The sequence below is a fragment of the Ceratotherium simum genome, chromosome 12 (genome assembly GCF_057802395.1).
Source record: "Ceratotherium simum simum isolate JZ-2026a chromosome 12, ASM5780239v1, whole genome shotgun sequence".
Lineage (NCBI taxonomy): Eukaryota > Metazoa > Chordata > Mammalia > Perissodactyla > Rhinocerotidae > Ceratotherium > Ceratotherium simum.
The window spans coordinates 22,177,271-22,199,407 of record NC_141911.1 but is presented as its reverse complement, the minus strand read 5'-3'; the positions used below and the strand labels follow the sequence as shown (position 1 = coordinate 22,199,407).

General features: G+C 39.3%; 1 protein-coding gene across 1 annotated transcript; it reads left to right on the top strand.

Moving 5' to 3' along the window:
* The first annotated feature begins 18,634 nt into the window (after positions 1 to 18,634).
* On the top strand, positions 18,635 to 20,702 carry TRIM60 (tripartite motif containing 60). The gene is given in 1 exon segment (XM_014789868.2): positions 18,635 to 20,702. A coding segment is annotated over 1 exon segment (1,413 nt). The 5' UTR covers positions 18,635 to 19,040; the 3' UTR covers positions 20,454 to 20,702.
* The last annotated feature ends 1,435 nt before the right edge of the window (positions 20,703 to 22,137 follow it).

Here is a 22,137-nt window from a genome sequence, read left to right as displayed (position 1 = left end):
ATTATTGGTACATAAATGTCATAGAAACAGCTTTAAAATAGTGAAACACACATAAACAACAGGAAATCACAATTCCATCACCAAAAATTGATGATATATTAAAGTATGTCTATTCAGATTTTTTCTATTATGATAATGTCTGTTAGTATAGCTAGATATTTTACTGTATATATTCTTTCTCTAATAATAAGTAAATATTCTTTTCATCAATCTTTATTTTTATGAAATAAACTCATCTTAATGTTATACAAATAATTAATGTTTGTTTACAAATATATACAAAAATACAAACCTGTGTCAGGTAGAAAGTCAAATCCTTTATACCTTCCCACTCCAGAAAAAAACGGTTAGCTAATAAAGATCATAAAATTTTATCATGGGCAGGCCCAGTGGCTTAGCAGTTAAGTGTGCAGGCTCCGCTACTGGCAGCCCGGGTTCGGATCCCAGTCGCGCACCAATGCACTGCTTCTCCAGCCATGCTGAGGCCGCGTCCCACATACAGCAACTAGAAGGATGTGCAACTATGACATACAACTATCTACTGGGACTTTGGGGAAAAAAAAAAAAGGTAAATTGCAAATATCATAATATTTCACCCCTAAATGGTTAAGCATAAATTTCCTAAGAATAGGGATATTCTCCTACTTAATGATGAACCATTATCATAAATATGAAAATTAATAATATTTCACTGTTACTATAATATGTGTTCAATTTTTAAGTTTCTCCAATAGTCTCCCAAATGTCATTACACCTCTTTCCCATCCTTGATTCAACATGTTAATGTGTTGCACTGGGTTTTTATGTCTCTGTGGTCTTTTTGAATCTGGAACAATTCTTTTCCCCCTTTGATCTTTTCAAGAGACATTCACTTTTGGAAAAGTCCTGCCCATTTGCCTTTTAGGATGTACCCCATTCTCGATTTGACTGATTATTTCCTCATGGTATTCTTTAACTACTTCCTCAATCCCCTGTATTTCCTGTAAACTGAAAACTAGGTTTAGAGGCTTGATTCAAGTTAAGCATATTTGCAAAGAATACACCATAGATGATACCATGAACTTGTTAAAGTTCTGTATACCTTTTGGATGTGTGTGTGAACTGTGTTGTTATCTTTGCACACTTTTCTACTGGGGTTTTGATCATTTTCTTCTCAATGTAGTGTAAGGCCAGTGTATATCCCATTACTAACCTGCATAAAGGAGTTGACACTGACCTACTGATCTCTGAGGTCACTGCCAATGAATTACAAGGGCAAAAGATGGGTGAAAAAGCAACCCCCACCAACCAAAGAGAGACATTTAGTGGCCCAATGTTATCAATGGGTGAATGAAAAAACAAATAGTGGTATATCTATGCAATGGAATGCTACTCAGCGATAAAAAAGAATGAACAATTGACTCCTACAATATTATTCTGAACAAAAGAAGCCAGAAAAAAGAGAGCATATACTGCAGGATTTCATTTCTGCATGTTCTGTTGACAGGCTGTCAATGTTTGGATGAGTAGTAAAATAAAGTCATATATAATTCTTTAATTATTATATTTTTGCATACATTTTTCTTGCCTTTATTTTAGGAAAATCATTGTTGTTATCAAGATAGTCATAAAATTTGCATTTTATTGTCAGGAAAGCCCTTTAAACAATTTTTTCTTGAGTGTTTGTTCTCAGAGCACTTTTGCTTTAAAAATTTCAAGTGGAGGGGCCAGTCCCATGGCCTAGTGGTTAAGTTTGGCAAGCTACACTTCAGCGGCCTGGGCTCAATTCCCAGGCGTGGACCCACACAACTCGTCAGTGGCCACGCTGTGCTTGCAACCCACATACGAAACAGAGGAAGATTGGCACAGATGTTAGCTCAGGGAAAATCTTCCTCAGCAAAGAAAAAAAAAGTTCTTATCTTGTAGTGATATATTCTAAAATGCTTACAGATGAAATGATATGATTTATGAAGTCTCCATCAAAATATTTCAGGGAAGGTGGAAGGAAGACACAGAATTGATAAAACAGTATTAATCATATTAATTGTTGCTGTGTGACAGTTCTATTCTACCATTTCTGCATTTTCCACATGTTGAAAATTTACCATAATAAAAAGTTAAAATATACAAGCATAGACATCTTTCCCAAATTGCCCTACCTCCAGTGCTACTAACTTTTCAAGTGACCATCATCTTTCCCATGATTTCCGAAATAGAATGTTGAGAGAAAAAGAAATGTGCAAATATATAGTGTGATACCATACCATACATAGATTAATATAAGCCACACGTATAAAGATTACATTATTTATGGATACATATATGTTAATATATTAATTTATACACATTAAACACAATTTCTCTGAGGAGTTTGGATATCCAATGATCTTTGTGATGTTTCATGTCTTTTTTTTTTTTTTTTTGGTGAGGAAGATTGGCCTGAGCTAATATCTGTGCCAATCCTCTTCTAATTTGTATGTGGGACGCCACCACAGAATGGCTTGATGAGTGGTGTGTAGGTCTGCAACCAGGATCTGAACCCACGAACCAGGCTGGCCCCTCATGTCTTTTTTTTAAAAGAAGATGTAAAGACATATTACAAAATGTTAATAATCGTCAATTCTCAGAACTTCATTTTCAAATTTCTTTGAAATTAATGACATTTTATTTATTTTTTTATTATTTTTTCTTTATTTTTTTTAATTGAGCTAACATTGGTTTATAAATTTCAGGTGTACATCATCCTATTTTGACTTCTGTATAGACTACATCATGTTCACCACCAAAAGTCTAGTACCTACGTCACTGTACACATATGCCTCTTTACCCCTTTTGCCCTCCCCCCACCCCCCTTCCCCTCTGGTAACCACCAATCTATTCTCTGTATCTTATGTATTTGTTTGTTATTACTGTTGTTTTTACCTTCCAAATATGAATGAAATCATACAGTATTTGGCTTTCTCCATCTGATTTATTTTGCTTAGCATAATACCCTCAAGGTCCATCCATGCTGTCGCAAATGGCAAGATTTCATCTTTTTTTAGCTGAGTAGTATTCCATTGTATATATATACCACATCTTCTTTAGCCATTCATCCTTCAATGGGCACTTGTTTTGTTTCCAAGTATTGGCTATTGTGAATAATTCTGCAATGAACATAGGGGTGTATATATTTTTTTGAATCCTTGTTTTTGTGTTCTTTGGATAAATACCCAGAAGTGGAATAGCTGGATCATATAGTAGTTCTATTTTTAATTTTCTGAGGAATCTCCATACTGATTTCCATAGTGGCTGCACCAGTTTACATTTCCTCCAGCAGTGTACAAGGGTTCTCTTTTCTCCACATCCTCTCCAACACTTGTTATTTCCTATCTTTGAAATAATAGCTATTCTGACGGGTGTGAGGTGATATTTCATTGTGGTTTTGATTTATATTTCCCTAATAGTTAGTGATGTTGAACCTCTTTTCACGTGCCTGTTGGCCATCTGTATATCTTCTTTGGAAAAATGTCTGTTCACAGCCTCTGCCCATTTTTTGATCAGGTTGTTTGTCTTTTTGTCATTGAGTTGTATGAGTTCTTTATATATTTTGGAGATTAACCCCTTGTCAGATACATGATTTGTAAATATTTTCTCCCAGTTGGTGGGTTGTCTTTTCATTTTGTTCATGATTTCCTTTGCCTTGTAGAAGCTTTTTAGTCTGATGTAGCCCCATTTGTTTATTTTTTCTTTTTTTTCCCTTGCCTGAGTAGATATGATATTCAAAAAGATTCTCCTGAGACCAATGTCAAAGAGCGTACTGTCTATGTTTTCTTCTAGGAGTTTTATGGTTTCAGGCCTTACATTTAAGTGTTTAAGCCATTGAGTTAATTTTTGTGGATGGTGTGAGATAGTGGTCGATTTTCATTCTTTTGCATGTGGCTGTCCAATTTTCCCACCACCATTTATTGAAGAGACTTTCCTTTCTTTATTGTATGTTCTCAGCTCCTTTGTCAAAAATCAGCTGCCTATAAATGTGTAGGTTTATTTCTGGACTCTCAGTTCTGTTCCATTAACCCATGTGTCAGTTTTTCTGCCAGTACCATGCTGTTTTGATTACTATAGCTTTGTAGTATACTTCAAAATCAAGGAGCATGATGCCTCCAGCTTTGTTCATTTTTCTCAGGATTGCTTTGGCACTTCTTTTTAAAGAAAAAATATAACGATTCCTTTTTCTTTTTGAAAATTAGACTTGCTACAAAAAAACCCCAGAACCTATTATTTGTTGAAAATAATTTCCAAATAGCAGCCTTGAAGATTCTTTCTTATCTTGTCACTTAAAAATAAATTGGATGCATAAAAAATTATACAAATGATTATGTTTTAAAAATTGAATGCAGGGCCGGCCCCATGGCTTAGTGGCTAAGCGCTCGCGCTCCGCTACCGGCGGCCCAAGTTCAGATCCCAGGCATGCACTGATGCACTGCTTCTCTGGCCATGCTGAGGCCACGTCCCACATACAGCAACTAGAAGGATGTGCAACTATGACGTACAACTATCTAACTGGGGCTTTGGGGGAAAAAAAAAAAGGAGGAGGATTGGCAATAGATGTTAGCTCAGAGCTGGTCTTCCTCAACAAAAAGAGGAGGATTAGCACGGATGTTAGCTTAGGGCTGATCTTCCTCACACACACACACAAAAAAAATTGAATGCAAGAAACTAAATATCAGATCATGGATGCAGTTGTGACCTATTTTAATAAATGCATCTTATTTTTCATTCTTTCCCTAAATCCAATATGACATTTTTATTTATTTTTTACTTTATATACAGGAAATGATTTTTCATAAAAATGTAAAGACATTAGGCATCAAGTATCATGCTAAAATGAAAAAGAAGGGCCCGCCCCTTGGCTTAGCGGTTAAGTGCACGCGCTCCGCTGCTGGCGGCCCGGGTTCGGATCCCGGGCACGCACGGACGCAGTGCTTCTCCGGCCATGCTGAGGCCGCGTCCCACATACAGCAACTAGAAGGATGTGCAGCTATGACGTACAACTATCTACTGGGGCTTTGGGGGAAAATAAATAAATAAAATTAAAAAATAAATAAAATGAAAAAGAAAAAATGAATATTATTGAAGATTGTGTTAAAATGAAATATATAATTAAAATGTAAACAATATACAAATATAAAATAGAATATTCTTTAAAATCAGTCTATCACATATGTAAAAGTGATGAATATATTTTTTAAATTTCTAAGTTCTCAAAATTGTATTTTATTGTAAAAGCATTTGGGAAAAAGCTATGCAACACTGATATAGACAAAAGGATACAATACTGGATCTTCAAATATCACCCTATCAATATACCCCATTTATACAAGGGAGCAAGGAGCAAACATTTTCCAAAAACTGCAGTATATTGGGGCTGGCCCCATGGCATAGAGGTTAGGTTCAGCATATTCTGCTTCCAACAGCCTGGGTTTGGTTTCTGGGCAAGGACCTACACCCCTTGTCAGTGGCCATGCTGTGGCAGTGACCCACGTACAAAATAGAGGAAGATTGGGCTGGCCCTGTGGCTTAGCAGTTAAGAGCACGTGCTCTGCTGCTGGCGGCCCAGGTTCAGATCCCAGGCGTGCACCGACTCACCACTTCTCTGGCCATGCTGAGGCCGCGTCCCACATACAGCAACTAGAAGGATGTGCAGCTATGACATACAACTGTCTACTGGGGCTGTGGGGGAAAAATAAATAAATTAAAAAAAAATTTCAAAATAGAGGAAGATTGGCACAGATGTTAGTTCAGGGTGACTCTTCCTCAGCAAAAAAAAGAAAAGTGCAGTATATTAACATGAATGGATATTAAACAATTTGTAAGACACATCACTAGGTGAAAAGGGCAAGTTGCAGAACACATTCAATTTGTGAGAAAAAAAAGATTCTGTGTTTATATAGACAAAAGACAATTTTAGGATACTTAAGAGATTGAAGGATGTGTAAACATACACACACATAAGAAATTGCTAACAGAGGTCATCACAAATAGAAAAACTTGGAAACACCGGCAATCTTTTCCTTGCAATTAAGAAAGATGGATGTTCAGCAGAAAAAAAATACAGACATTTAAAGATCCTATGTGGATGCTAATCTGCTTATTTCTGAGGTTTGTAAATACAAAACTACATTCTAGAGATTTACTTTTTATACATTTGACCTATGATCTGAGGAATTTGATTCAGCCAGGCATTTCTGGGAGATAGAAGTTGGAGAAAAGCATGAACAGACCATGTAGGTTTATAAGAACTCTATTCCCAAAAAGTGACCAACATAAATTCATAATGAATTCTGGAAAAACAATTGTGAAATAATGACTATGTTTCACTGGGCACTGTTCCAAACTTTCTTCTATTAAAATTCAACTCAATGAAATTTAATCAATAATTTGAGTGATACTCAACCTCTGAGTTTCAGCCTGACCATGTATGAATATTTACACTTATTGTAAGAATTAAATAAAATGTACTTTATGGGGCTTAGTGCCAGCTATTTATTGGGCTTTCAAGAGCTCCAATTCTTCTATTCCTCCCATCAAATAAGCAAATCCACCCCTTACTAAGAAATCCCTACTTACAATAAACTAGGTCTAGGGTGATTTCTAGGTCTCTGGAATTTTAACAAGTATTTTAGGTAATTCTGATGCTCATAAAACCTCTTTGAAGGACTGGAAACCATGGTAACAGGTATAGGCCCAGAAAGGAACCCCAGTAATAGATTATGGGATTACATTCACATTTAACCCATACCCAGTTGAAACCCTTCAATAAACTGCTAACTATTATCATGATCCCTTATCTTCTGCACTCACAATCACTCAAAATAGTGTAGCCAACTGAATCCAAATTATGTTGTCCAAGAGACCATCCAAATACTAGTTGGCACCATGTCTATCTCAGTAATTCCAACAGCCTCCTAAGTGGTCTACTCACATCCATTCTGGCTCACACTTTGTTTTCTGCATAAACATCTTTTTATCCCGCAGTTCTCATCATGCTATTTTTATCCTTTCAAACACTGCAATAGTTTTCTTATTGCACTTGGACAAAGACCAAAATTCATAAGAGGGCCTAAAATGCCCTCAATACTCTGGCCCCCACCCCAGACTGCTTCTCTAGTCAGTCTCTTTTTTGCCCATGTTTGGACTCTCCAGTACGTTCTCTTTGCTTCAACAATAATGCTGCTGTCATTTTCTACTTCACCCTTTATCTTCCTGAAAACAGGACCTTCACACAGGTAGTTCCCTTCCCCTGTGAAAATGATTCTGATACCAATTCCAATGTGGGGAGGGTTTTTCCCCACACCACCAAGCAATGCTCTGACACCACCTGGGTGTCCTGCATTTCAACTAAATTCTGACACGATCTACCCAGAGATAGCCTCAGATTCCATGGGTTAAGGGCTCAGTCCCATAATACTGCCCCTCACTTCAGACACTAGTTGCAAGTCCAGGTTGTTACCTTTGCTTCTGACCGACTGCTTCAGATTTTCCCACTACGCCCTCCTTGGGTTCGATTAATTTGCTCGAGTGGCTCATAGAACTCAGGAAACCAGTTTACTCACCAGATTACTGGCTTATTACAAAGGATATTGAAGGATACTAATCAACAGCCAGATGAAGCAATGCATAGGGCGAGGCACCAAACAAAGGAGCTTCACTCCTTGTACAGCTTGGGGTCCACCATGGTGGCACATACAAGTGTTCTGTCTTAGCGACCTAGAAGCTCTCCAAACCCCCTCCTTATCCTCTATTTTTGGTTGGTTACCCCGTCAACCAGCCCTCCCCTACCCCTCAATCTTTTGGGAATTTCCAAAAGTCACCTCATTAACATAAATTCACTTGTGATTGAAGGGGCTCTTAGAATTACAAAACATCTATTTTCACTTTTACCGCTCTGAAGAGTTTTTTTTTTTTTTTCTTCCAGTTACTAAGGATAAGAGACCAAATTTTATAACAAAAGACGCTCCCATTGCTCTTACCCCACAGGAAATTACAAGAGTTTTGGGAGCTGTGAGCCAGAAACCAAGGACGAAGACCAAATATATATTTCTTATAAATCACACTTATCAAAAAAACAACCAATAACATATGCACATGGACCTGCCTAATTCACTCCTATCCTTCCATTAGATACCAGACCACAGAACAATAGGCTATTCCTCTGGGAATCCAGCCCTATGTTTTCAATAGAAAAGTAATATGCTAATTTTATTATTTCTTCTGCAAATATTAGCCTCTTTCAGTCCCACAGGTACCAAGTTATGAGTTAAGAAGCTTCTCAATTACTAATCTGCAAGCCTTGAAGATTTTATCAAGATTGTCTAAGTAACTCATGTTCCGTCCTCAAATTCCACCTCAAACGGCACTTCCTCAGGAAAGAGCCAGTGGAGACTGAGGTGGTAGGGCCTAATCCTACAGGGAGGGACAGACCCACCCACTCAGCCACTGAGATGCAAACTGATCCAAAGAGCTGATTGTTCTTTTATCTCAAAGCTCACCTACACCACCCTGTAACACCAGACCAGGTGAAAAGGTTACACTGCAGAACTCTTCACCCCTTTACTGTCTGGTCGATGTGGAGGAGATTTGGTGGATGAAGGAGGTTGCGGTCAAGATTGTTAAAACCAGCCTCCGGTGAGCATGGCCTGGGCTTACTTTGACTTTCAAGTTTCTCACAGGAATAAAAATAGTCATAACATGAAAAAGATGCCACTTGGAATTAAGTGAACGATTTAAGCCAATAATGCTCTGGTCACTGAGCCTGTAGCCGCCTCCCTCCTCAGGATCTGTCCCTCTCCCCACCTCCCCAATAACTCAGGGTCATTGAGCATGCGCAAGCCATTACCTGTCCACTTCCGGGGGAACCGCCAATCACCGCGCAGAGCGGCTGTGCGCTTCGGCCGCCGGAACCCGCGCACTCAGGGGCGTTTTGGCGTCTTGGTTCTGCGCCCCGTTTGGCTCTGAGGCTGCTGCGCAGTCTCCTGCCTGAGCCACTGAGCCGCCTGGTCCAGGTAAGCCAGGAGGGCAGATAAAGGGCCAAGTAGGGCCTTTGGTTGTGAGGCTTAGCTGAGCAGGGGCTTCCTGAGCGTCTGCTGGGCGCCATACCTCGGGGTCGCGGCTTGTCCTTAATTGGGCCTCCTCAAACTCTCTGGGAGACTCTTTAAGAAATACAGGGTCCCGGGCCTCAGCTCAGACCTGTGTAGTCTTAGTGCAGGTGGTGGGGCCGTGTTAAATGATGGAGACGTTGAGCTGAACGATAGTTTGGGAGGTAGCCACATGGTCTCCAAAGGAGGATTGTTGGGATGTTCAGTAAGGATGCTCCACCCTACAGTGCCGGCACCTTCCTGGCGGATTTAGTCACCCTTTACTCCTCACAAAGGTCTTGTAGGTAGAGAGTTATCTTTTTTTTTTTTTTTTTGGCAGATGGGAAGGTTGAGGCTGTAGTATGTTAAGCATCATCTAAAGTCATAGAGGTTGAATTTTGAGAGCTGGCAATCTACCACAGGTTTAATTTATTAGCCTAATATTTATTGAGCTCACTAGGCAACACTTTTCAACAGTACAAGAATGAGAGTAGGTAATACAGTTTTGAGGAAAAATATGGAAGAATTCACACCATGAACTGTACTCTGTAATGTCATTAACCAACAGTTGACAAAAATAAATGTAAAATCTCAACTATGATCTGTGGTATGACAGATATATGGAGTCAGGAAATGAGAGTAAGGGCCAGATGTTCGTGTCCTCAAAATCTTGTATTATAGTAATGAAAAGCTATTGCAGTGCTTGAAATTGGGAGGTAAGAAGATTAGATTTGAGTTTAAAAAGCTGTAGAGTTATGCAACTGATTGAGGGGATGGAGTAGAAGGCAGTAGTTACAATAGTAGGCTAATGTTTATAGCTTGGACTGGGGAAGTGGCCCCCAAAACTGTTCTTTTCACTTCATGGCATGAGTCTGGAAGGTGCATTAGAGGAGATAAGTATGTGGGGGAGGGGAGGACCCTTTAGGAACCAGGATCTATGCAGGAACACCACCCACCTACTTATTTTAAATGAAATACTCTTTTTAAAGTAACATAATTGTTCCTTATGCCTTCAAAAATTCCAGTCATCTTTTGTAATGTACTGTACAGCCTTGGGCAATATTCTTAAAACTTCCTCTTCGTATTTACCCAGCCCAAAATTCCATAGAATATGGAATTTTAAACAAGGATTAGGAACCCATGCAATGATAGTGTTGTTTATGAAAAGTTAGATTGGAAGCGCAGAAGAGTTGGAAGACGCATTATTACTTTATACATTCTTTTTATTGTGTAGGGAAGGAAAATAATTTTCCCTCTACTAGGTTCTTGGCTGAGACCCCTCCCCCAAGAGGGTTAATGAGAGAAAAAAATTTTAATTACGTATGGACATATGTACCTACGGGAGCCCCACAAAGATATGAGACTTAATGCAACCAGGCATCGCATGATGATGGGGATACGTTCTGAGAAATTAGTCATTAGGTGATTTCATTGTTTTGGAAACATAGAGTGTACTTACACAAACCTAGATGGTATAGCCAACTGCATATCTAGGCTATATGGTGCTAATCTTATGGGACCACCATCGTATATGTGGTCCATCATGGACTGAAACGTCATGATGCAGCTCATGACTGTGTACCATCCTGAGCTAAGCCAAGGGAATAGGGGACTGGGGCTTCAAAGAGGAAGAAGGCAATTCACAGGAAGGTGAGAAGAGGAAATGTTTGGTAAACAAAGGTAGCCTTGCCATGCAGATGAGTCTCAGGTGAAACAGTGAACTCTTGTACTAGATCTCTTCCTGGTACAGGCTCCCTTTCTAATGTAAATTTCCCTTACAAAAGGATAACTTCTCTGTTTTCAGAACTTCTGTGTCTGCAGTTTCTCAAAATAATCAGCTCAAAATCATCCTTATGCCAAATGGGCATGTTTGGGGGTGGCGTGCTGTGCTATCCTTCAATTGCAATATAATAAAATTTTTAAAAATGGAATAATACCTTACAGCTGCTTCAAAAGTAGAGTATATGCAAATTTTCTTTGACAAACTGCTGCCGTCACCAGCTTAGCACCTGTTCTACTCATTAAAGAGGTAGTAACAAATATATAGTAGCTTTTAGACTGAAATAGTGCTATAATATATACTTTAATACATTATATGATATAATAAAAATCTAGGCAGTTGGGCTAGACTTCCAGGAGCTCTTTTTTCCTTTGAAGTTTTATAAGATCTAATAATAATACTTGTGTCTAGGGGTACCCAAGACTACACCCAGGTTCGGCCATTGCTAGGAGGACTCACGGGGCTCAGCATAAAGTGTTCTCAGAAGTATGATTGATTATAGTGGATAGATACAAAGCAAAATCTGCAAAGGGAAAAGGCTCATGATGTGGGGGAAACCATGGCAAACTTCCAAAAGTCCTGTCCAGCTGAGTCACATAGGACCTGCTTAATTGCTCCAACAGTAAGTTGTGATAACGTGCAAAATGTTGTCTACCAGGGTAGCTCTTTAGAGACTCGCTGCCCAAGATGTTTTTGGGGAACAGGTCATGTAGTCAGCCTCTGTCTAGTGTTTATCAAATTTCCAGATTCTCGGAAGGAGTGCTGGTGGTTAGCGTAAACCACATCATCTATGATTGTACATAACGATGTACAAACACTTTAGGCACAGTGAACTATTGTTATCAGGGAATGGTGGGAACCCTTATAAAATCCAAGTTACCAGACAGGAGCCAAGGGCCAACCTTTCAAGCAGCTTTTCTAAGGACAGCAGTCTTAGGCATGCTCTGTTAACTCTTCTGTACAATACCACTTACTGAGCATCTGTTCTGAGTAGGTACAGCATGCCATCCCCAAAGTGCCTCAATGTATTCACCAACCCAGAAGTTCTCTGAACCCCAACATTTAGGGATTTGTATGGAGGTTTCATCACGTAGACATGGTTGACTAAATTGTTGGCCATTGGTGATTGCCTCAATCTCCAGTGCCTCTACCTTCCCAAGAGGTCGCAGGTTAGGGCTGAAAGTCCCAGCCTTCTAGTGCCTTAGTCTTCCTGGTGACCTGCCTCCATTCTGAAGCTATTTAGGGATACTCAGCCAACTCATTCATTAGCATACAAAAGACACTCTTTTTTTTTTTTTTTTTTTTTTTGCAGTAACATTGGTTTGTTGCAGTAACATTGGTTTATAACATTGTAAAAATTTCAGGTGTACATCACTGTACTTCTATTTCTGCATAGATTACATCATGTTCACCACCAAAATACTAATTACAACCCATCACCAAACACATGTACCAAATTATCCCTTTCACCCTCCTCCCTCCCCCCTTCCCGTCTGGTAACCACCAATCCAATCTCTGTCCCTATGTGTTTGTTTATTGTTGTTATTATCTACTACTTAATGAAGGAAATCATGCGGTATTTGACCTTCTCCCTCTGACTTATTTCACTTTGCATTATACCCTCAATGTCCATCCATGTTGTCACAAATGGCTGGATTTCATCCTTTCTTATGGCTGAGTAGTAGTCCATTGTGTATACATACCACAGCTTCTTTATCCATTCGTCCCTTGATGGGCACTTAGGTTGCTTCCAAGTCTTGGCTATTGTGAATAATGCTGCAATGAACACATGGGTGCATGTACCTGTACAAATTGGTGTTTTCAAGTTCTTTGGATAAATACCCAGCAGTGGGATGGCTGGATCATATGGTAGTTCTATCCTTGATTTTTTGAGGAATCTCCATACTGTTTTCCATAGTGGCTGCACCAGTTTGCACTCCCACCAGCAGTGTATGAGAGTTCCCTTCTCTCCACATCCTCTCCAACACATGTTGTTTCCTGTCTTGTTAATTATAGCCATTCTGACGGGCGTCAGGTGATATCTCATTGTAGTTTTGATTTGCATTTCCCTGATAGTTAATGATTTTGAACATCTTTTCATGTGTCTGTTAGCCATCTGTATATCTTCTTTGGAGAAATGTCTGTTCAGGTCCTTTGCCCATTTTTTAATTGGGTTGGTAGTTTTTTTGTTGGTAAGATGCATGAGTTCTTTATATATTTTGGAGATTAAGCCCTTATCAGAAGTATGGTTTGCAAATATCTTCTTCCAATTGTTAGGTTGTCTTTTCGTTTTGTTGATGGTTTCCTTTGCTGTGCAGAAGCTTTTTAGTTTGATGTAGTCCCATTTGTTTATTTTTTCTATTGTTTCTCTTGCCCGGTCAGACGTGGTGTTTGAGAAGATGTTGCTAAGACTGATGTCAAAGAGCGTACTGCCTATGTTTTCTTCTAGAAGTTTCACAGTTTCAGGTCTTACATTCAAGCCTTTAATCCATTTGGAGTTAATTTTTGTGTATGGTGTAAGGTAAGGGTCTACTTTCATTTTTTTGCACATGGCTATCCAGTTTTCCCAACACCATTTGTTGAAGAGACTTTCTTTTCCCCATTGTATGTTCTTGGCTCCTTTGTCAAAGATTAGCTGTCCATAGATGTGTGGGTTTATTTCTGGGCTTTCGATTCTATTCCATTGATCTGTGTGTCTGTTTTTGTGCCAGTACCATGCTGTTTTGGTTACTACAGCTTTGTAGTATATTTTGAAATCAGGGAGTGTGATACCTCCAGCTTTGTTCTTTTTTCTCAGGATTCCTTTAGCTATTTGGGGTCTTTTGTTGTTCCATATAAATTTTAGGATTCTTTGTTCTATTTCTGTGAAAAATGTTGTTGGAACTTTGATAGGGATTGCATTGAATCTATAGATGGCTTTAGGAAGTATGGACATCTTAACTATGTTAATTCTTCCAATCCAAGAGCACGGAATATCTTTCCATTTCTTTGTGTCCAAAAGACACTCTTATCCTAGGGACATTCCAAAGGTGTTAAGAGCACTGTGTCAAGAAGCTGCAATAAAGACCGAGTATATATTTCTTATTATGTCACAGGAGTACCAAGAAGTGTAGTGTGCTTAATGGTGTAGAATCATGCTAGTAGTTACACCAGTTAGTATTATGACTTTGGATAAGCCTATTCAAATTCTCATAAATTTAAATTCTACTACAGCCATAATTGAGGATTTTTAACACCAAACTGTCAAGATTTAGGGTTTTACCCTACTTGGCAGCTAGTAAATTAGCCTGTTAATGTTTCATAGTTGCTGCCCAATGACACAAGATCCTGCATCAGAGACAGGACCTTATCACCCCTGGCATAGCCAGCAGCATGAGCATGATGTTTGCGTTGGTTCCCCATACCTCCCAAGTCCCACCAGAGGTGATGTGGAGGGACCAGTTGGATGCTGTGCACACCATGGGTTTGCAACATAGCCAAAGAACACTGAGTTTGGGGGATCCACTTTTATAGCAAGCCTGTTCTTGGTCCCACAGGGAGACTCCCACTTTCAAGGATGCCTTCTGCAAACACAACCCTGAGAAATGGCCTGGGTGAAGAACAGTCAGGGCCCTGCATTCCTGGCCTACTCAAAAGCCCGTGCGGGGACACTCAGGGCCTCTGTTGGATTGCTTCTATCCACACCAACTCACAAAGTTGTGGGGGTTAATTGAGGACAGTCAGTGACTGTGTGGAAGGCACTTAGCAGAGTCCCTGACACATAGTAAACCTTATCAGAGAAGGTGACTTGAGCTCTCTCCAAAAAGCCTCAGAACTCACCCCAGGGAAAAAGTGAGACAAAGGGTCACTAGTCAGAGGAAGTAATATTTACTCAGATAGGAGATTGACATAGAAGGGTCTAAAAAGTACTGAGCACTGCTAGATCAAAGGAAGCAGAGAGGAGCTGTGGATCAGTCTATGTTAGAAAACCCACTGTCTACCAGCCCATTCCTACCCTCCACACACATGACAAACCCCACTATCCAAACGCGCACATGCGGATGAGAGTGGCCAGAAGATCTGGCAAGTAATTCAGACTCAAGGTATACGTTAGCTAGAGGGAAAAAGGAGTGAATTTACTTATAGACTAGGATTACCTGCATGTGTATTTAGGAAGATGGGCCAACCTCCATCCAACTGTCTTGTCTAAGTTCCTCAGGCCCCTAAGCCTGGTGTAGTTCTGTGATGTAAAGTGTGTTGCATTGTAATGAATGAGGGGAGGATGTTAAAATGCATGACAGGTATATATAATCATATTTCATCAATTCTAAGATGCATGGGTTTTTACATTTTAATAATTCTGAAATAAGGTGTAGTTTAGAATTGATGAGTCAAAATGAGGTCATTTCCTGTGGGTCATAAACACAAAGCCAGCATCAAATGTAAAATCATGACAATTTTACTGTGTTCAAGTCTCATTTTATGTAAAGGGAGAGCAGCAAAAGGAGTTAAAAGAACGGTGCCTGGTAGTGCGGAGGAGAAGGGAAGAGAATAGTGTGCTGATGGCTGAGTAGCCACATGTCTGAGAGGGTAACTCTGATTGGCTGGAAAGTAGGCATGCAGCCAGAAGTTTCTCCAACTTTTTATTTTGAACTTTTTCAAACTTACAGTGATGTTGAAAGAATAATGCAGTAAACCTCATCATACCCCTTGCCTGGATTCCCCAATTTTTAAGATTTGGCCTGACCTGCATTCTCTCTCACAACATGTGTGTACAAGTTCGTGTAATAGTATATAGATGTGTAAAATATATTCCTTTGAGTACAGTCATGCATTGCTTAATGGCAGGAATACGTTCTGAGAAATGTGTCATTAGGCAATTTCGTTGTTATGCGAACAACGCACAGTATACAAACCTAGATGGTATAACCTACTACACAGCTGAGCTATATAGTACTAATCTTATGGGACCACCATCGTATATGCAGGCTGTCGTTGAGTGAAACGTTGTTATGCAGTGCATGACTGTAGTTTAAAAAGACGTTACAGACATCGTGTCACTTTTCTTTCTTTTTTTTTGTAATAACTTCTCTGCATCTATATATTTTTTTTTGAGGAAGATTGGCCCTGAGCTAGCATCTATTGCCAATCTTCCTCTTTTTCTTTTTTTCTCCCAAAGTCCCAGTACATAGCTGTATATCCTAGTTGTAAGTCCTTCTAGTTCTACCATGTGGGACTCCGCCTCAGCATGGCTTGATGAGTGGTGCATAGTTCTGCAACCCAGGATCTGAACTGGTGAACCTCAGACCGCCGAAGGGGAACTCACAAACTTTACCCCTACGCCACCAGGCCGGCCCGACTGCTTTTCTTTCTGACCCCTAATATATTGAGATATCACACGTTACATTTGGTTGTCTCTTCTCTTTAGTCTCTTGTAATGTTGAACAGTCTCCCATCTTTTATATAACATTGGTATTTGTTAATATTTGTGGTTTTTTTAGGGCTTAATCATTTGTGTGTGTGTTGTTCACTTTTTTATAAAAAGTCCTTATTGAAATTCTACATGCCAATGGACAAGGTAGACTAAGAACCTACTTATCTTATTCACTATTTAAAGCCAAAAGAGAAACTAATCAACAGACAAATATATGAAGACAATTTCAGATTATGATTGCATTCTATGAAAGAAAATAGAAAAGAGAGGAGATAACAAGAGAGTACGGGGAGAGGAAAGCAGTCAAACTGGGTGAATAGAAACTATTTCCCTGAAGAGGTAGCATTTGAGAAAGAAGACCTGAAGAAAAAGACAGAGATTCCTAGAGAGAATGCTCACCTCCATAGCAATGACCTCAGTGTGTTCAACCAAAACAAGTTGTCACTGCAGTGCGCCAAGGAAGAAAGAATGATAGGAGTCAAGCTCAGAGTGACAAGTATGGGTCAGTATTTAACAGTGTTTTGTACACCCTGTTGAGGAATTGAGGATTTAAAGTGCACTCAGACACTGGAGGGTTTTAAACACTGGAAAGAGATGTTATGAGTTTCTATTTTCCATAGAAAAGTTTGACTACTGAATGGTGAATGGATGCAAGGGAGCGAGAGTGAAAGCCGGCTGACCGCTTAAAGGGTGGTACCATAATCTAGCTGAAAGCTGATGGTGGCTTGGTCTAGGTTAAACGTCTACACTGGGTCCGTATATCTAACAAGATGACAGACTGCCCAAATGTACGGTAAAATCAATGAGTAGAAAAGGCAAGGGACATAAGAGATTAATCCAGTGTATCCAACGCTCTACAAAATGAACTACACCATTTCCCTTTGAGTTAAACATTTGGATGAGCCTGAACGTGATTTTTCTAAAACTTGAATATTTTGAAATAGTCATAGATTCACAGGAACTTTGAAAGATAGTGCAGAAAAGTCCTGTCATTCATATTCTCAAGTTTCTTAACAATACTATATCAAAACTAGGAATTTGTTATTGGTCAAGTGATTATGTATAGTTCTGTGCCACTTACCACATGTAGATTCACATAGCCGCCACCAACATGAAGTTACGGAACTATTCCATTACCACAAAGTCTCTTTTATGCTACCCTCTTATAGTCACACCCATCTCACTCCTACATCTTACCAAAACCATGATACCCACCTTTTTTTTAAGTAATATTCAAAGATCCTGACCACTTCATCTGTAAATACTTCAGCATGTATTTCCTAAAGAGTAAGATATTTTCTTGGGGCTGGCCCCGTGGCTTAGTGGTTAAGTGTGCGTGCTCCGCTACTGGCGGCCCGGGTTCGGATCCCAGGCACACACCAACACACCACTTGTCCGGCCATGCTGAGGTGGCGTCCCACATACAATAACTAGAAGGATGTGCAACTATGACATACAACTATCTACTAGGGCTTTGGGGAGAAAAAGGGAAAAAAAGGAGGAGGATTGGCAATAGATGCTAGCTTAGGGCCGGTCTTCCTCAGCAAAAAGGAGGATTGGCATGGATGTTAGCTCAGGGTTGATCTTCCTCACACACACACAAAAAAAAGATATTTTCTTTTTTTTTTTTTTTTAAGATTTTATTTGTTTATTTTTTTCCCCCCAAAGCCCCAGTAGATAGTTGTATGTCATAGCTGCACATCCTTCTAGTTGCTGTATGTGGGATGCGGCCTCAGCATGGCCGGAGAAGCAGTGCGTGCCCAGGATCCGAACCCGGGCCGCTAGCAGCGGAGCGCGCGCACTTAACCGCTAAGCCACAGGGCCGGCCCAAAAAGATATTTTCTTATGTAGCTACAATGCAATTATTGACTTCAGAAAGCTTAACTTTGTTATTACTGTTGTCTAATAAAGAGTGCATATTCAATTTTTCCCATTGTCCCAGACTATCCACTTTATAACAATTGTTCTGCCTATCTAGAATCAAAGCTAAGATCATAAATTTCTTTTAGTTGTTTCTGCAGTTCCCCTATATTTTTTTTCAGTGCCATTGTTGTTTATGTAGAGTTTAAGAACATTGTCTTGTTGAATGTTCCATGGTTTGCATTTTAGTGATTGTTTCTCTGTGATTAGATTTGGGTTAAAAAAAAATTTTTTTTCTTTTTGGCAGAAATACTTCATAGGTGATGTTTTTCTTCCCATTGTAGGCCATTAACTTGTCCCTTCATTGATCAGGAGGTATTCTCTAGATCTCTTCATTGTAAAGGCAGTATTTTTTCTCTCTACAAATAAAATATAATTCTTAGAGTGATATTTTTGAGATTGTGTGAATATATTATTACCCAGAAAATTATACCTAATAGTTTTTGCAGTTATTGATGATTCTTGCCTGAGTTAATTATTGTAGTGTGATTGCAAGTCTAGGAAATTTTGAAATTAAAAATTTTTCTCACCCACAGGAATGATTGCTTGCTTGGACCTGTGGCTACTTTTTCGAATAAGACAGTTATTAATCTTAAATTTGGGTGGGCCAATCTGTGATAGAGCTACAAGCAGTGAATTCTTCTTGCTCTTCAAGTTAAGGGACAGGGGACTAAAGACTTGAGTGGCTGTCATCAGCATGCTGGGCCAGTGAAACCTAGAGCTGGTCAATCTGTGAGGTCTGGGGGCGGATATCCACTTCTCACTGGGTCTTGATCTTGAGGCAGGCCTTGCTAAAGGAAGCATTCTTATCCACACTTTTGTTCTTGGCTCAATGGAGTTTGTGACAGCCCTGGTACACCTCCAGGAGTCTAGCTGCCCCATCCATCTAGAGTACTTGAAAGACCCAGTAACCATCAACTGTGGGCACAACTTCTGTCACTCCTGCATCAACATGACTTGGAACGATCTAGATGATATCTTCCCCTGTCCTGTCTGCCGTTTTTGCTTTCGTGACAAGAACTTCAGGAGCAACCCTCAACTCAGTAATCTGACTGAAATTGCTAAGCTCCTGCAGATCAGAAAAAGCAAAAGAAAGAAGAAAGAAGAGAATTCTGTATGTGAGAAGCACAATCAACTTCTGACCCTTTTTTGTGGGAAGGACCTAGAGGTTTTATGTACACAGTGCAGTTTCTCCATTCAACACCAAAAACACTACATTTGCTCCATTGAGAAAGCTGCATCTTATCACAGGAAAATTCTGGAATGTAGCCTTGAGCCCATGAAGGATAATTTAAAACGACTTGAAAAAGTGATAACTCTGCAAGCTAGCAAATCAGTGGAGCTGAAAAAGAAGGTAGAATATAGAAGAGAAGAAATCAATTCTGAATTTGAACAACTTAGACTATTTGTACAGAGTCAGCAAGAGGCTCTTCTTAGGCAGATGGAAGATGAAGAGATGGACATTTTAACAAAACTCAATGAAAACTTTATAACATGGTCAGGTCATGTCTCCAAATTAAAACATCGATTGAGGGAGGTAGAGGGCAAGTGTGTGCAGTCAGAACTGGAATTACTGATGCATGTTAAGAGTATCCACCATAGATATCAAAACCTAAAAGACCCTGAACTCTTTTCATTCCAATTAAAGAAATATGGATTTAGCCTTCCTCCACAATATTCTGGCTTGGACAGAATTATCAAGCCATTTCAAGTAGATGTGATTCTAGATCTTGAAATGGCACATCCTCGGCTTATTGTCTCTGAGGACAGAAAAATTGTGCAGTATGGAAAGAGAAAACAAAACCTTTGTTATAACCCGAGGAGATTTTCTCTCTGCCCTGCTGTCCTGGGTTGTAACAGATTTAGTTCTGGCAGGCATTACTGGGAGGTAGAAGTGGGAAACAAGCCTAAATGGACACTGGGGGTGTGTTGAGAGTGTTTTCCTAGGAACTGGCAGAATCAGCCAGTAGTTGACGGTAGATTCTGGGCAATTGGGCTATATGGTGAGAGCGTCTATGCTGTGTTGGGTCCTAAGAGAACCCAGCTCCTGCCCATAGTAAGACCCAGTAAGATTGGCATTTTTTTGGACTATGAGTTGGGTGAGGTTTCCTTTTATAATATGAACCATAGATCTCTTCTCTATACTTTTAACAATTCTTTTACAGAAGCCATTTGCCCCTATTTCTATATTGGAATAGATTCTAAACCTCTTACAATCTCTTCAGTGATAGATGATGAAAGATGAAGTACTTGGGAAAAAACACTGTTTAGGGGTAACTTAGCCAGTAAATTTAGTCTCAGTAATTCTAGATTCTTTTTAAGGTTTACTGCTGGAAAACCAGAATAGATTTTTCTCCTTCATTTTCAGCAACTATAAAAACATGGTAGTGATGCCAGTTTCATAGATTTTATGGGTATCAATTGTCAAGTGCTTTGAATTTCTAAGACAAAGTATTTGGGTATTATATTACTTAACACATCCAATGAAATATTTTCTGTTGAAATCGCCTATAAATTGTCTTTTAATTATAGTCACTATTTTACAATTATATAAGTTGTTAACAGTCATCCTTACCTCATATCTACCTTTCTCTTCAATGAATTCTGCTGTTTACCTCCGTAATTCTTTATATATATATATATATATATATATATATATATATATATATATATTTGTGTGTGTGTGTGTGTGTGAGGAAGATCAGCCCTGAGCTAACATCCATGCCAATCCTCCTCATTTTGCTGAGGAAGACTGGCTCTGGGCTAACATCTGTGCCTATCTTCCTCCACTTTATATGGGATGCCGCCGCAGCATGGCCTGATAAGCGGTGTGTTGGTGCGCTCCCAGGATCTGAAACCGGGCCGCCGGCAGCGGAGCGCATGCACTTAACCACTATGCCACGGGGCTGGCCCATCCTCTGTAATTCTTAATATCACGTTCTACTGTTCTCTCTTTATTATGTCTTTTATCAGTTGGCACAATTGACTGATTACTGTGGATAATGGGGATTTTACCTTTTCCCTTTCCCTACACACATTTATAGATAATCTAATAGTTTTTTTTCCTTGTGAACATAGTTCTGGATCTCATGTTCCAATCTGGACAAGCTAGCCTATGGGTATATAATTGTTATCTCTCCTCACTATCCTGAGAATTGTCTTCTGCTGTTGGATTCCTTGTTGGTTTAATTCCATGTTTCCTGCTTGTCTTATCTTTTCACTTTGGAGTGACATCACCTCAAATGTTACGATGTTTTAAAATTTGGGGGATTTTGCATGTTTCAAAATGATTTTATCCTACCCATGTTTAGATGACATTTAAGCCAGTCATTCCCTAATTTTCAAAACATGCTATTGTTTTTGAAAAGTCTAATACTAATCTGATTCTTGATACTTTGGATATTTTATGATATTTTATGATCTTTTAAAGATTTATGATATTTTAAAGATTTTAAAATGATATTTTATGATATTTTTAAGATTTTTATTCCTAGTGTTTTGAACTTTGTTCATTTATTTGGCTGAGCGGTAAAATATTATATTTGTCAGGATTCTCACAGACAAACAGAGAAACAGAACCAATGGGATGTGTGTTTTTAGAGAAAGATTTGTTTTAAGGAATTGGCTCAAACGATTATGGAGACTGATGAGTCTAAAATCTGCATGGTGCCAGCAGCCTAGGGACCCAAGGAAGATTCCATGCTGCAGTTCAAGCCCAAAGGTCTTCATCCTCTGGCGGAACTCTCTCTTGCTCATGGTAGGTCCTGCTTTTGTTCTATTCCAGCCTTCAACAGATTGGATGAGGCTCTCCCACATTGTGGAGGGCAATCTGCTTTACTTAATAAAAAGTCCACCAATTCAAGTGTTAATATTGAAAAACACCCTTGGAGAAACATCCAGAATAATGTTTGACCACATATCTGAGCACC